This window comes from Chelon labrosus (genome assembly GCF_963514085.1).
Source record: "Chelon labrosus genome assembly, chromosome: 9".
Classification (NCBI taxonomy): Eukaryota; Metazoa; Chordata; class Actinopteri; order Mugiliformes; family Mugilidae; genus Chelon; species Chelon labrosus.
The window spans coordinates 13293665-13309722 of NC_140359.1; the positions used below are offsets into that span (position 1 = coordinate 13293665).

Sequence of the window (16058 nt, forward strand, 5' to 3'; positions counted from 1 at the left end):
TTACAGAAATTGAATGAATGTTGGCATCTCTTTAAATAATGCCATTCCTCTAATAGTTTCACACATAAATTTACTTTCTGTAACACAAACCTTAAACTCTGACTTTTATTATAAAAAATTATCACGTGAAAATGAGTAAACCTGTATGGCGAGTTGTCATTATGCAATGTCTTGGATTGCTTAAAAGACGCATATGAGGCAATTAAGTTATTTACTTTTTTTTATGACCTCACTCTTAGGGCGGAGTGACACGTAGTTTTATGAACTGCAGTTTATAGCCCCATGGGGCTTGTCAGCAGGATTACTTTTGTAGGGGGCATGTCTCCGATAAAAGACTTAAGTCTGACTTATGAAGCGCTTAACGAAGAAATCACTTTCTCTGCAGGAGATACTATTGTAGGCACGGTTACTTTCAATTTGACAAAAGACACCAAAGTCAAAAGATGTCGGATAAAAGCCAAAGGGGATGCGAACGTTCACTGGACAGAAGGAAGCGGAGATGACGAGAGCTCCTACAGTGACCACAGGAGATACTTCGAAGTAAAAGAAAACTTTGGAGCCAAAGGTAAGACAAAGAAATGTCACCTCGTAGTCATTAGCAAAAAAAGTTTGTTGTATTCTAATATTATAGGCGTTGTTTGAAAAGGTAGCTCTTTACATGTGTCTGTATTGTTGTATTCATTTTGCCTTTAATAGCTTATTGGCAGAATTAACTGTTATAAACATTAGCAAAAACATCGCAATTCTTGAGTGCTATTTCTACAGTAAAAGTGCACGAATACACTGTTGTAATGTGTGTTGGCCCGTGTACAAAGCGAAAGCAAATTAATACGAGAGGAATACGGTCTATGAGCAGTAAGCGTGACTCCCCCATCCTGGAATGTTTGGTTTCTTCCGGGTGGGAGGAGCTTCTGTTGGCTTAGTTTGTTTCATAGACTGTGTATGTGTTTGTTTACATTTCACAGTAAACGTAACTATTGTGAAATAATTTCTGGTAAGCACAGTGTGAGATGCAATCAGACCAGCTGACAGTCTTGCCTGGGCCCAGGACGAGATAATCTTAGATTGGCCCCCTCGGGCCCCTCCCGCATCACTCACTGTGTCACCTGACTGCAGCTGGGTCTCTCACCTCTCTGTCTCATCCTCTCTGACGGAGCTACCAAACTCAACTGTTTCTGTCAAAGTTAACGTGCTATGTCAGGCTTTTATACAAGCTAATGGACGTTAACATTAGAGCTACGTTACGTTACAAGGCTGGTAAACGTTGGCTGCTCTGTTTCTAACCTTGCTCTACGTTCACTTTAATAGTCCCAGCTTCACCGTCACCAACTTTTTTAAAATATTTTTTAAGAAAATCTTTAAGGCCTCTATTTTCTTCTTCTCTTTTTCTATTTTCTTTCCTTTTCTGAGCACCGGACTTGTGCTGACCGGACATTGTGAATGTACTGAACTTCAAATCAAATGGCAACATCAAATTCTGATCAGTGGCCAAACCGTTTTTGTGTTGGGGGGGGGGGGGGGGGGGGGGGTTCTTGACCACTATTTCAAGGACAATTAGGAAGAAAACAAATAAAAAGCTTTTATGTAACTCAAATATTATTATTAATTTTTTTTAATTATTCCATAATTTAATGAGGGCCCAGTTCTGGGTCCCCCCTCTACCCTGGGCCCGGGACAGCAGACCCGTTCGTGCCCCCCTATCGCCGGGCGTGGATGCAATCAAAGACTTCTCACGCTACGAAGACTGTGGAGGAACACTGGTGTCATGGAAGTATTTGGCCAATCAGTAACTTAATTGTGTAATACAGATTGGCATTAGTAAATTTAATATTAAATTGATCTTTTTTTTATAGTAAATAAAAATACTCAGACTAGTTCATTCTTCAAGATTTAATGATCATTAAAGATGAAATATATACAAATAATTTATAAATGAAATGAATTAAAAAGGGATTTCCAAAAACAATAATTCATTAATGAAAATGTAGCATCAATGAATACATCAATGAATTCATCAATACTGAAATTCAGAAATCTATTAGAAAATTGAGATTTTAATTAGACATTTAAAAGGACACCTTCGTTTCAGATTTGCATTTTATCAGCAGTACTGACTAGCATGTGCCATCATGAATTACTTTCACTTGGAGAACCATATGTATCTCACAATTGTAATCAGTCCAGTTCTGTGAAGACTCTGATATTTCTAAAGTCTCTAACAGATGGCTTAATCATTACTACTTTTGCAGGCATTGTACTTCCCAAAGGTTTCCATCATTTAAAGTTCAGGATTCAAATCCCTCAGGGGTAAGTGGGGATTTTTTGTTACGAGCATTAGCTTCTGTGTCATTGTTTACTCTTGCAAATATATTAATTCCTGTGTTGTTTCTATCTTACAGGGACTTTCCATCATCCTTCAAGGGGTGTCATGGATCTATTACCTACATGCTTGAGGCAAGAATATCCAGGAGCTGGAGGTTTGATTCAACAACACAAAAAGAGATCAGTTTTGTTTCAAAGACCTTTCCACACATGGATCAAGTAATGGTAAGTGTGTCACATATTACTTGTTATAAATGTGATACTTTGAAAGCAGCTTGTAGCTGCTACAGTTGAAAATATTTAGGGCAGTAAGTTGCATGATGAAAAGAAAAATGGGTTAATAGAGGGAATGGGTTGAGTAAAATGCAGCAATAACGAGTGATCACACAAGGCATTTTTTACAGTGTCCACAGTCTGGTTCAGTGACTAAAGAGATGGGTGTTTTCTCCAAAACACAAGTTCAGTTGTCTGCTACTGCAAGCAAGAAGGTCTGCTCTCCAGGTAAAGTGACTGCACATTAATAACACAACCAAATGTTGACACAGGATACTGTCAGCTGATATCTGATGTATTTCTTTACTAACTCAGAAGGGGGCTGTTCAATGTTTCTCATATATGTACATGAAGATGTTGTAAAATGTGCTATTATTTATATGTGGTTATATTATCTGAGAAAAATTGGTGCATACTCAAATGTTGTGAATTGTTTTTGATAGGTGACACGTTGTCTTTTGTTGCCAAAATCGGAAACTCTTCTTCCAAAAATATGAAGTCCAAATTCAAATTAGTGCAGAAAATAGAGTACCGCGCATCTTGCTCCACAAACAGCAGTGAAAAAATTCTAGCCAAAGTGGTTGGCGACACTATCAAGCCAAGATCAGAGGAAACAGTCTCCTGCCAGCTGACGGTTCCTGCTGATGCCATCTACACTATCCATAACTGTGAAATCCTCACGGTAGAATATTACGTCAAGGTATGTAACAACATGGTATCAATACGTGAACTCAGAAAGGAATTAATTGCTTTTCTTTGCAAACACTTGTTTTAATCAAACAGAAACACACACTGATCAACATCATCATAATCACTGGTCAAGGGGAGGGTGCTGATTATGTCATTCTCATTGCACCTGTCAGTGGGCAGGATATATTGGGCAGTTATACAGTAAGTGAACATTTTGTGCTCAGATTTGATGTTTTAGAAACAGGAAAAGTGGGAAGTGGAAGGAGACTTTGACAAGGGCCAAACTGTAATGGCTAGATGACTGGGTGTGCACGTCCCTTACCTGAGGAAGACATGGTACCAGGATGCAGGGACTGGGGTTGGGCTTGGTCTGTGACAATGTTCACGTGGTGGTACATATCAAAGAAACATCCACATAAATGTGAGGACCCAAGTTTCCCAGAAGAACATTACATTGTAATTAGATCATCAGTGTTATTCAGTGTTAATCTTTGTGGCAAAATTGGCTAGATGACTGGGTGTGCACATCCCTTACCTGAGGAAGACATGGCACCAGGATGCAGGACTGCGATATGCAACATGTCCCGGGCAGCAGACAGAGCAAGCGAGTGGCTGTGGGTAAGGAGGAAACATGCTAGCTGGGGAGCTTGCTAGAGCTGAGGCTGGCTGCGTAACTTTAGTATTTGCGAATCATGATAGATTTGGTCGATTTGGTCGTGGTTCAGTCCGCATCAGCGTGTCAGGTATGATAGGGCTAGGCTAATTTATTGAAAGTTTGGTTGCTGATAGTTTGGCGAGAAAAGCGAGATTGTGCAGTGGCAGCGTGGAGGGGGTGACTCCAGGACGCTGGAATTCACTGTGAGGCCTTCTTGAGGTGCCGTGGACCTAACTTAACGTAGGTGAAGGGAGGCGTTCACTTGAAAACCCCAACGACATCGTCATATATCATAACGCACTGACTGTAGGTTTGTTAGGGTTTCTCAGTTGGACAGGGAATTTAATTGTGTTTTGCCTGGGATCTTGGCACAAGGGATTGTAACATCTAATCCTGTGTATTAACTAATGTGACTGATTGGTAAACACTACAACAAAACAACCCAGCAGCTTATAAAACCACAGTGTAAGACGATAATCATGTTTATCTGCCAACTTTATTTACAATTTCTCTTTGTCTTTCAGGTATATGTGGACATCAGTTTTGCCTTTGACCCAGAGGTGGTGTTTCCACTGGTTGTCGTTTCATCTGCCCTTGTTGCCATGCACCTTGGTGAGGCTGCAGGGCCTTACCCTCCTGGAGCTGTTGGGGCTCAAAGTTACAGTGACTTCCCTCCCCCCAGCTTCTCTGCTGGACTTCATCCCCTACCTGCAGGCCCGAGTGCTAACGCTGAAGCTCCCATGCCATCTTTAGTGCAGCCTCCAGCCATTACGGTTCCACCACAGTTCCAACAGGGCGAAGACCCTCCGTCCTACACGACCCTTTACCCACCTTCTTATGATACTCTTGGCAGTGGGTCAGATCACAAAAGCTGAGCCTCAGACATAACCCAAAAAGTACGAGCTAACATATTATCAGCCTATTTGTTATTCATTCATTCATTCATCTTCTGTACCCGCTTATTCCTGCTATTTATGGTCCAGAACCTCAGAGAAAAGTGGAAGTGAAAATTAATTCAACTTTGGTAAACTCTGACCCGCAAACTAGTTTGCATTACAATATGCATTTATATAGCACTTGTAAGTACATACAAGTTGCATAGCGCTTTGCATTAAATCCCCGAAAAAAATAAATAATTAACCTATTATATATATTATGGCTGTGTGAATGTAAACAGGTGCCCCAAATCGTGTTGGTACTAAAAAAATAAAACACGTTTGTCACAGGGATGCCCCGTCACCTCTAATTCAGACAGGAACAATTAACTCAGTGCTTGTCCACGTCCAGTCACCTTTACAAACCATCCAGCCGGCAGGTGTCTGAGGTTGGTAATTAGCACAAATTGAAACAGATTAGTTGCGTAGTTGTGTTTAGTGCTTTTGTGCCACAGTCTCATCGATGACTTAGAGAACAAAAGTCAGAGCATATGGTGTTTTAAATATCTTTGATTAATTCCTCTGGCATTTCTCACCTTTCCTCTAGACTGTCATATTTACTCTTTTGAATTATGTAACAATGTATTTTTCACTGTTAACTTATAGAAACATTTTCAGGAGTATGAATTAATCACCAAATGTAAAATGTTAATTAATTTATTTATTGTATTTGCCTTGTGGAGGAGGAGCCACGGTCTATATAAGCAGGAGATGGCGTTTCTCTTGGGGGAATTTTAGATGTGACTGGCCAGCAGGCCACAGTGATTGCCGTTGCCAGGGGCCCAGATTATAAGGGATGCCCCCTTAGCCTAGTGCAGATTTCTGGTTTGACCTTCAGATTTGTTTGTTTGTATCTTAATTAAGTGGATTTCAGTTATTTTCTTTTGATTTCTTTTTCTTTTGTCTAGTTTTTCTTCAGTTTGGCCAAGCTGACCTGCACTGTATATATTGGACCATGCTCACTTCTGGGAAAAAGGGAAAATAAAATAAAATGGACTGTTGAACGGTATAGAGTTCTCCTCCTTTTTTTCCATCACCGCTCGACCAACCTTACAACGTTCATGTAAACTTACCAAGCGAATGATTGCTGACATGACATGTGCAGTAGGTGGTCTCCCGCCAGCGCGTCAATGAAAGGAATCAATGAATATCATTTTTCATTTTGTCGTTTCTGTCCTGGGTTTAGTGCGTTACATACATTACTTGGGCACAAAACCGCAGTTTATCAGTTTAAGTTTAGCTTACTTATTTTGATGTTACTTAGTGGTACGTTGTTATTGGGCAGTTTTGTTTTCTGTTCAGGGGAAAACAAGACGGCTTTTGTTGCAATGATGTATGAGGTGATTTGCTGTGAGCAGTTGTTCCATTGAACAATTATTTTTTACTCCAGTAGCAATAACACCAGTAACCACTAGATGGCAACACAATACAAAGAGTTCTCTTTAAATTACTGTTGTGGAGATCTACAAGTACATCCTGAAACTACCAGTGTTTTTGAGAGAACCTTCTCTCAACATATAGATTGCCATCTATCAGATCAGCATCTCAAGGGGTAAATGCTATTCAGCATCTGATGTGATTTACACTATCAATAATACAAACATTTTTTACAAAGCCGTTTCATAATTTTTTTATTTTTTTTTTTGTAGCTGAAATACTTTGGAGACACTTTATAATTGTAACCTCTTGGTTTGGATTGACACTTAACGTGGCAGAGCTTTCAAATGGAAACAGAGTGAGATTGTGTATGGTACGAATGGAGCTCATCCAGGCGGTTTTCAGCAGCCTTCAGTGTGCACAGGAAGTCACAGAAACACTCATATCCTGATAGAGCTGACCCAGATTTAACAACATCTTTACATACTGAGAGTTTATACAGTCTCTAAATTATGACAAGGAGCCAATTACAATACAATACTTAAAATGAATAATAATAGTCTGGAATCTCAGGTCAAGGTTCAAACATCAGTCATATCAGTTTGTATAAATCAGCAATAAACTGAATAAAGGGGAAGAAATACACTTTCACTGTTGCCATTTTTTCCTCATGTCCTTTACTGACCCTATAACATCATGATCAGTGAACAATGTAAGTAGGAATTTATTGTAAGAAAGAGTGAGATCAGCAGAAACATTCCTGTAATTTAAAAAGCTGTTACATTTAATTATACTTTATGCTGCAGAACAGTCAAATTGATAGCAAATAAAAACGAGCAATGAAGTTGCTTCAGTGTGAAACTAAAGAATCAGCGTTAAGTTGAAAGTAACATTTGTCACTCAAAAAGCCCATTGAAATTATTGGCTGATGAAGGCTCATGGGGTGTTCACTACTAAAACATAGCGTAGTGAACACTCACTACACTCACTACTCAACTTCTTTTAAGCTATGAGCCATTTTTATTGTATTTAGACATAGCTTTAAACCATGTTAATGAAGACTTCCTGGGTTTCTCGACGCACGCTCCGAGGCTTCGGCACAGTACGTCCCATCTAGGGTTGCCAACTCCCTGAAAAAAAAATAAGGGACACCTCATGGCAGGTCCGGCCGACCCGATTGCCTTCACCCTTCCTGGCGTGGTGAATCTTTTTAGCGTGGACCCCTTTTTTTGTGAGTCAAGCAATTTTTTTAACTATTTGACTCAAACCTGAATTGAATTAGATGCATATTTTTGAGTGACATGAACACATGGAAAACTAATTATTATCCAGCAATTCCCTTTAATACAAAATAACAAAATTCACTGAATAAAATAAGTATCTCTTTTAAACAGAAACCCGTCCTGCTTAACTTAAAATAAATTAATAATAAAACAATAGATATAAAGCAGAACATTCATCCAGTAATAGTGCTAATTTTTAGTGCAATAACGAAAGTGCAAACAGAGTCTGTAGAAAACTTATAAACATCGTAACATTGTACATTTTTTCCCGTGAAAAAAGACACATTATGAGAGCAACTGAATTAATTTGATCATTTTATTAACTAAAGCTTTAAATTAATCTTACAATGAAGTTGGGAATGTATATCCATCCTGTGCGGGTTCCCATAACTGCGCTCAGCGTCCCGCGAAATAGATGGTCAAGTGCCTCATTTATCACTGGCCGGTATTAATTGTATGTATTATTTATCTATTTAATGTACTCATCTATCAGTTGTACTTGAAAAAAATAATTATACCTTTGTCCATAAAATGCTGCTGACATCCACTGCACTTGCTACTTTCCCATATTAAAAATAAAAAGTTCTTTATACCATATCTGCCTCTGGCGTTGCCTGGTGGACTACAAATTGGTCTAGGGTTCCCCGAGTTTTGTTGTCCCTTATGCTTCGCATGTGCCCACCACTGGAAGCATGTTGCTTTAGATCAGTCAGTCCACCATGGGCTATGGAAAAAGTGCGCCGGCACACTGCAGTGCGCTTTATAGAGGTTATCGCGAACTTTTTCCACCCAGTTGTTATCTTTTTCCCAATCCTCTCTGTATTTCTGCATTCTTTTCTGCTTTTTTCTTGGAGTACAAATCGCATTGTTGCTTGAACTTGGTGTACTGCTCCTTAAATCAGTGTCGGCGTCTGTGTCACTGTCACCCATGCTGCTTTGTTGTCTTCCGCTATCTTCTCCGCGAGCGACAGTACCTCAACCAATGGGAGGAGCGTATTCTGTATCGTCATACTCGTGTGTGAATGTGCTGTCAGCTCATTGGTCACAGAGAAGGACAGGGCCTGGGAACAAGTTTACCGTAAATTTTCATATAAAGCGTCCTGTTATTCATTTTCCATTGGCATTTTACCGACTATTTTTTTACTCTCACAGTAATACGGGACAAAGTGCGTCCCTTTTCGGCTCAATACGGGACGGGTGCTTTTATTTCTAAATACGGGACGATTCCGTTTTTCAAGGGACAGTTGGCAACCCTAGTCCCATCACTATAAGCGATCTCCTATAAGATCTCTTAAACCGTGTCCTGTCAAAGGAATGCAAAGTTGGAAGCCTGGTCGTTAAAGCCAAGGGAGACGCAGACGTGCATTGTGTGGTAATTTGTGCTCAAAAGAGAGACCACTAGACAACGTCTTGGCCGAAATTTACAACTTTATCTCTGATGGGAATGTAACAGTACATAGAGGCATTTGCTTCGAACAGCAGGGGAATAGTATTTTTCCACAACAACCACAACAGTTTACAAGAAGAAGAAACAGTCGGTCTTGCCTACAGCTACCCCTAGTGGGAACGAGGTTAAATTACACTTACTTATAATATGATATAATGCATCTTAATAATGCTCACATTGTAACACGTTGGACGAAAAGAAGAAAAAAAAAAAAAAAAACAGGGCGAACACACCCATACGTACCCATCGCATAGGAGATATTTTAAACTGAGATAGTTTTTTTTATCCAAGAGGGTAGGTAATGCCCCGAGGTGTCTTGTCTTGCCTTTTACAACTCAGCTGACATGGTTGTCCAGGCCTTCATCCCTGATTGGTTTTTCTGTATGTCCAGCCATGACAATTAATCATATTTAAATAAACGTTACTCAAATTTACTATATTACAGTAACACCTTAAGCCCAAGGGTTAGGGTTAGGGTTGTAAATATTTTTGTACATCTAACATATTTACTTTTATGTAGTTTCTCTTTTCTTACCATACTGTTTTTCTATTTTTTATTTTTGTATTTTGCATTGTTGTTCCCAGTCACTTTAACACTTTTACTTCCTCACGAGGATAAATTAAGTCTTATCTTACTGCTGAGACATTTAGCATCAGTGATCATTTAGCATCAGTTAATAGATGTTCGAGTTGGAGATGTTTAAAGTACACCTCATTTCAGACTTCCAGCTGGATGCAACTCTTATCTCTTGTTGCTTATAGAATAAAGAGACTCATCCAGACCACATTCTTATTTGGTTTTAGTTCTTTCCACATACAGAGTTTTGTTACTAGTCTGCTGAGTAGGCCGTTTTATTAACAGATTTTTAAAAAACAAAACTGCATCATGTCTTTTAGCAAACACGCCTCGGGTATTTAGGAGGATTTGTGGACATTATTCATGGATCCTGTTTCACAGCCTGATATTCACCTGTTTTAGCTCTTTTTTTGGGGCTTTCCCAACTTGGGAATGATAACATTTTGTATTGTAACGTTGTTTTCATATTGTTATTTTAGGTATTGTTGGTGTATAATATAACATCTAGCCACTTCAAACCATGCATCATACTGTGGATTGTGACAGTGGATGAAAAGTAATTGTTTTTCCTCTTTTGTTGAGTTTTAGTCACAAAAAGTTGGTTCAGCAGACAAAGACATGGGGTTTTTCTCCAAAGGACACGTACATATGGATGTCACTCTTAACAAGAGCGCTTATGCAGTAGGTTCAAGTTATGTAAAGAAATCTTCTGTCCGATGCAGATACTGCAAACCATTTATTGTTTTGTGATGCATACCATAGCCAAGATTTCATTATCACCTCCTTGTCATTTCCACATTTTGGTCAGACATCAGTTTCGCAAGCTTTAACATTGAGGTAATAATGGGGTTTGGTTTAGCACTTCTTGTAACATGAGTAAGTTTTGCTAAACAGGTGAAACAACATTTTATCTTCTTCTTCTTCTTTATCTTACCTTCTTCTTTGTGGAACGTTCTGTCTTACATAGTTCTTGAATTAAAATCTGTGAAAACGAATTTAATATGTTGTGTTGCCATTGAAACAGCAGTGATTGTTGCAAAAGTCAACAATTCTTCATCCAGTCAGATGACACCCAAATTTAGTTTAATCCGAGATGTTGTGTATCGTGCCAATGGCAATACCAAGCTTGAGAACAAAGTTTGCCACAAAGTGGTTGACAACTGCATTAAACCCCACACAGAGATGGAGGTCAGGTGTCCGATGCAGATTTGCTCTGACGAGATCCTAACAATTCAGAATTGTGAGATTGTTTCAGATGAATACCATTAAAAGGTTTGTAACATTATAATTCAAGGACAAGTGGTTACAGAAATTGAATGAATGTTGGCATCTCTGTAAATAATGCCATTCCTCTAATAGTTTTATCCTTAAACTCTGACTTTTATTATAAAAAATGTATCACCTGAAAATGAGTAAACCTGTATGGCGTGTTGTCATCATGTACTGTCTTGGATTGCTTAAAAGACGCATATGAGGCAATAAAGTTATTTACGTTTTTTTTTCTGATCTCACTCTTAGGGCGGAGTCGGACGTAGTTTTATAAACAGGGGCTTGTCAGCAGGATTACTGTTGTAGGAGGCAGAAACATGTCTCCGATAAAGGACTTCAATCTGACTTATGAAGCGCTTAACGAAGAAATCACTTTCTCTGCAGGAGATACTATTGTAGGCACGGTTACTTTCAGTTTGACAAAAGACACTAAAGTCAAAAGCTGTCGGATAAAAGCCAAAGGGGATGCGAACGTTCACTGGACAGAAGGAAGCGGAGATAACGAGAGATCCTACAGTGACCACAGGAGATATTTCAAAGTAAAAGAATACTTTGTTGCGGAAAATGCTAAAGGTAAGACAAAGAAATGTCACCTCGTAGTCATAAGCAAGCTGGAAAAAAGTTTGTTGTATTCTAATATTATGGGCGTTGTGTGAAAAGGTAGCTAATAGCTTATTGGCACAATTAACTATGAACATTAGCAAAAACATCGCAATTCTTGAGTGCTTTTTCTACAGTAAAAGTGCACGAATACACTATTGTAATGTGCGTTGGCCCGTGTACAAAGCGAAAGCATTTATAATTCATTTATTAATTCAGCGAGACGAATACGGTCTACGTGTAGTAAGCGTGACTCCCCATCCTGGAATGTTTGTTTTCTTCCGGGTGGGAGGAGCTTGTGTTGTCTTAGTTTGTTTCATAGACTGTGTATGTCTTTGTTTACACATTTCACAGTAAACCTAACTATTGTGAAATAATTTCTGGTAACCACAGTGTGAGATGCAACCAACGACTTCTCACGCTACGATGACTGTGGAGGAACACAGGTGTCATGAAAGTATTCGGTCAGCTCATGCCAATCAGTAATTTGTAATACGAATTGGCATTACTAAATCAGAAAAGATGGAATATATACAAATAATTCATAAATGAAATGACTTAAAAAGGGATTTCCAAAAACAATAATTGATTAATGAAAATGTAGCTTAATAATACATCAATGGATTCATCAATACTGGAATTCAGAAATCTATTGGAAAATGGAGATTTTAATCAGACATTTTAAAGGACATCTTTTCAGATTTGCATTTTATCAGCAGTAGCTACTGGCTAGCATGTGCCATCATGAATTACTTTCACTTGGAGAATATGAATCTCACAATTGTAATCAGTCCAGTTCTGTGAAGACTCTGATATTTCTAAAGTCTCTAACAGATTGCTTAATCATTACTACTTTTGCAGGCACTGTACTTCCCAAAGGTATCCATCAGTTTAAGTTCAGGATTCAAATCCCACAGGGGTAAGTGGGGATTTTTTGTTACTAGCATTAGCTTCTGTGTCATTGTTTACTCTTGCAAATGCATTAATTCCTGTGTTGCTTCTATCTTACAGGGACCTACCATCATCCTTCAAGGGGCCTTGTGGGTCTATTACCTACATGCTTGAGGCAAGAATATCCAGGAGCTGGAGGTTAGATTCAAAAACACAAAAAGAGATCAGTTTTGTTTCAAAGACCTTTCCACACATGGGTCAAGTAATGGTAAGTGTGTCACATATTACTTGTTATAAATGTGATACTTTGAAAGCAGCTTGTAGCTGCTACAGTTGAAAATCTTTAGGGCAGTAAGTTGCATGACGAAAAGAAAATTGGGTTAATAGAGGGAATGGGTTGAGTAAAATGCAACAATAAGGAGTGATCACACAAGGCATTTTTTACAGTGTACACAGTCTGGTTCAGTGACTAAAGAGATGGGGACTTTCTCCAAAACACAAGTTCAGTTGTCTGCTACTGGCAGCAAGAAGGTCTGCTCTCCAGGTAAAGTGACTGCACATTAATAACACAACCAAATGTTGACACAGGATACTGTCAGCTGATATCTGATGTATTTCTTTACTAACTCAGAAGGGGGCTGTTCAATGTTTCTCATATATGTACATGAAGTTGTAAAAATGTGCTATTATTTATATGTGGTTATATTATCAGAAGAATTGGTGCATACTCAAATGTTGTGAATTGTTTTTGATAGGTGACACGTTGTCTTTTGTTGCCAAAATCGGCAACTCTTCTTCCAAAAATGTGAAGCCCAAATTCAAATTAGTGCAGAAAGCAGAGTACCGCGCCGGCTCTGCCAGAACCAGCAGTGAAAAAATTCTCGCCAAAGCGGTTGGCGACACTATCAAACCAAGCTCAGAGGAAACAGTCTCCTGCCAGCTGATGGTTCCTGCTGATGCCATTTACAATATCCATAACTGTGAAATCCTCACGGTAGAATATTACGTCAAGGTATGTAACAACATGGTATCAATACGTGAACTCAGAAAGGAATGAACTGCTTTTCTTTGCACACACACCGATCAACATCATCATAATCACTGGTCAAGTGAAGGTTGCTGATTATGTACATATCCACATAAATGTCAGGACCCAGGTTTCCCAGAAGAACATTACATTGTATTTAGATTGTAGTTATTCAGTGTTAATGTTGTGGAGTCGGTGGAGGTGGGCTGCTGGATTTGTGACAAAATTGGCTATTGCTCTTCTGAATGAGTATGGCATACACGGAAAAAAACAGAGGATTGCGGTGGGTAAGGAGGAAACATGCTACCTGGGGAGCTCGCTAGAGGTGAGGCTGGCTGCGTAACTTTAGTATTTGCGAATCATGATAGATTTGGTCGATTGGGTCGTGGTTCAGTCCGCATCAACGTGTCAGGTATGTTTGATTGCTACATAAAAGGGCTATGCTAATTTACTGAAAGTTTAGTTGTTGATAGTCACTGAATGGCGAGAAAAACGAGATTGTGCAGTGGCAGCGTGGAGGAGGGTGACTCCAGGACGCTGGAATTCACTGAGGCCTTCTTGAGGTGCCGTGGACCTAACTTAACATAGGTGAAGGGAGGTGCCCACTTGAAAACCCCAACGACATCGTCATATCTCATAACGCTTTGACTCTACGTTTGTTAGGGTTTCTCAGTTGGACAGGGCCTTTAATTGTGTTTTGCCTGGGAACTTGGCACAAGGGATTGTAACATCTAATCCTGTGTATTAACTAATGTGACTGATTGGTAAACACTACAACAAAACAGCCCAGCAGCTTATAAGAACACAGTGTAAGACAATAATCATGTTTATCTGCCAACTTTATTTACAATTTCTATTTGTCTTTCAGGTATATGTGGACATCAGTTTTTCCTTTGACCCAGAGGTGGTGTTTCCACTGGTTGTCGTTCCATCTACCCTTGTTGCCATGCACCTTGGTGAGGCTGCAGGGCCTTACCCTCCCGGAGCCGTTGGGGCTCAAAGTTACAGTGACTTCCCTCCCCCCTGCTTCCCTGCTGGACTTCATCCCCTACCTGCAGGCCCGAGCGCTAACGCATACCCAGCACCATATCCCCCTCAGCCTGCAAACATAGGAAGTGGCTACAATAGCCAGTGGCCACAGAATCTTGCTCCATACGGGTTTTCTGCTGAAGCTCCCATGCCATCTTTAGTGCAGCATCCAGTCATTACGGTTCCACCACATTTCCAACAGGGCGGAGAACCTCCGTCCTACACGACCCTTTACCCACCTTCTTATGATACTCTTGGTAGTGGGTCAGATCACAAAAGCTGAGCCTCAAACATAACCCAAAAAGTACGAGCTAACATATGTATTATCAGCCTATTTGTTATACAGTCATTTATATATTTGCACTTTTAAACATGGAGTTTATATCTGTCCTTGTGTTGTGTCATGAAGTTAATTGTTCATTAAAAACGCATTTTCACTTGGTTCCTTACTCTTATTTCAAATCTTTGTGGAAACCAGCAGATACAATTGAAAATGTCAACAAGCCTCAGATTTTTTCACAGAAAACCTGCAAAATGGTTAACCCTGATCTTTTTTGCTTATTTTGATTACATTGTTCACGTTGCATCAGGATAGATAAAAAACATCATGTGATCACTCAAGCCCCCTGTACCCCTCCTTCCCCAAAAAGCTGTCCCATTCCTCACAGTAACAGTTGGGGCAATCCTATTCAAGCATTTTCTCCTTATAACAGATTTATGTTCTTTAAAACTAATTAGTAGTCCATGGGGCTGCAGCACAGTGGTTATAAATAGTTTTCTTGCTAGCCACAGTGGTAAACAGGAACTGTTTGGGGGTTTGTGTGTATCTGTGGTCCATGGGGGTTTGGTTTACAAAACCAGTTGCAGCTCATACAATTGAGATGTAAATGCCACAAAACCACTGGACTCTTTTGTTTATAAGGCCTATACTGACCATCTACTGGTGCAGGTTGCAAGTGGAAAGTAGGAATAGAAATGGCAAGAGTTAACATTTTAACAATCTGTCAATGTGATCTTTAAGGGGTTTTAATTGACTGACTGAGCTACAACGTGCATGTCAATGCATTTCCATTTTAAGAAATTTTAAAATGATTACGGGGTGCCTCTGTTCATCCATCCATCCTTGAGATGGATGAACAGATGGAGATTGCATGAAGTTTCGTTTCCTCTCACACGCTGCTTTTGGTAAATAGATACAAGCATCGCCATGGGAAGACAACTTCATGAATGATCATATTTTTAGTACCTTTTTACTATGTTAATCATCCATCACTATCTGAGCATGGTATTAACTGTGATATATTAACCATAAATTAGACAATACACGCACTGTCTGACAACAACCAAACTGTGACTTTAGAATGTCATTATAAGTTAAAATACATGGATGTGTGTACAAACAGAAAGCAAAATGCATTTTCTAAGATTAGTCTTATGTTCATTTGGTTTTTAAAAGTTATTCTTAACAGCTCTTTCCTGGTGTCACCTGACCCGCTATCTATCAACAGTACATTCAAAAATTCCATGTATGCTTTGTGTCTGACTTGAGTATACTTCTTTATGTCACCTCTCCCCACTCACTGAAAAACCTAGAACTGGTATGCAATATCAATCCAAAATGCACCGTAGATATGTTCGTTCAAAAAGAACCACCAGTTCATAACAATTTTCTGCCCATACTCG

The 16058-nt window shown here is 39.3% G+C and overlaps 3 protein-coding genes across 3 annotated transcripts; all 3 read left to right on the forward strand.

Annotated features, from left to right (window-relative positions):
- Window positions 1–282: 282 nt before the first annotated feature.
- On the forward strand, window positions 283–6068 carry LOC311493192 (arrestin domain-containing protein 3-like; the record flags this gene model as incomplete). The annotated part of the gene is made up of 6 exons (XM_084551753.1): window positions 283–565; window positions 2250–2307; window positions 2400–2547; window positions 2727–2823; window positions 3039–3295; window positions 4465–6068. 6 exons carry the CDS (start codon window positions 283–285, stop codon window positions 4813–4815), a joined length of 1194 nt encoding a protein of 397 aa, XP_084407879.1. The 3' UTR covers window positions 4816–6068.
- A 1232-nt stretch (window positions 6069–7300) lies between these two features.
- On the forward strand, window positions 7301–10830 carry LOC311493193 (uncharacterized protein; the record flags this gene model as incomplete). The annotated part of the gene is made up of 3 exons (XM_084551754.1): window positions 7301–7354; window positions 10148–10255; window positions 10454–10830. The coding sequence occupies 3 exons, from the start codon at window positions 7301–7303 to the stop codon at window positions 10826–10828; spliced, it is 537 nt and encodes a 178-aa protein (XP_084407880.1). The 3' UTR covers window positions 10829–10830.
- A 125-nt stretch (window positions 10831–10955) lies between these two features.
- On the forward strand, window positions 10956–14961 carry LOC311493090 (arrestin domain-containing protein 3-like). The gene is made up of 6 exons (XM_084551629.1): window positions 10956–11401; window positions 12290–12347; window positions 12440–12587; window positions 12767–12863; window positions 13075–13331; window positions 14215–14961. Exons 1-6 carry the CDS (start codon window positions 11146–11148, stop codon window positions 14656–14658), a joined length of 1260 nt encoding a protein of 419 aa, XP_084407755.1. The 5' UTR covers window positions 10956–11145; the 3' UTR covers window positions 14659–14961.
- Window positions 14962–16058: the final 1097 nt, after the last annotated feature.

Bases quoted from the DNA above. Each gene is read 5' to 3' on its own strand.
- LOC311493090 (XM_084551629.1), top strand. From the start codon at position 11,146: ATGTCTCCGATAAAGGACTTCAATCTGACTTATGAAGCGCTTAACGAA. The intron at 12,348-12,439 runs GTAAGTGGGGAT...TCTATCTTACAG, and splicing joins AGGATTCAAATCCCACAGGG to GGACCTACCATCATCCTTCA. The intron at 12,588-12,766 runs GTAAGTGTGTCA...CATTTTTTACAG, and splicing joins CACACATGGGTCAAGTAATG to TGTACACAGTCTGGTTCAGT.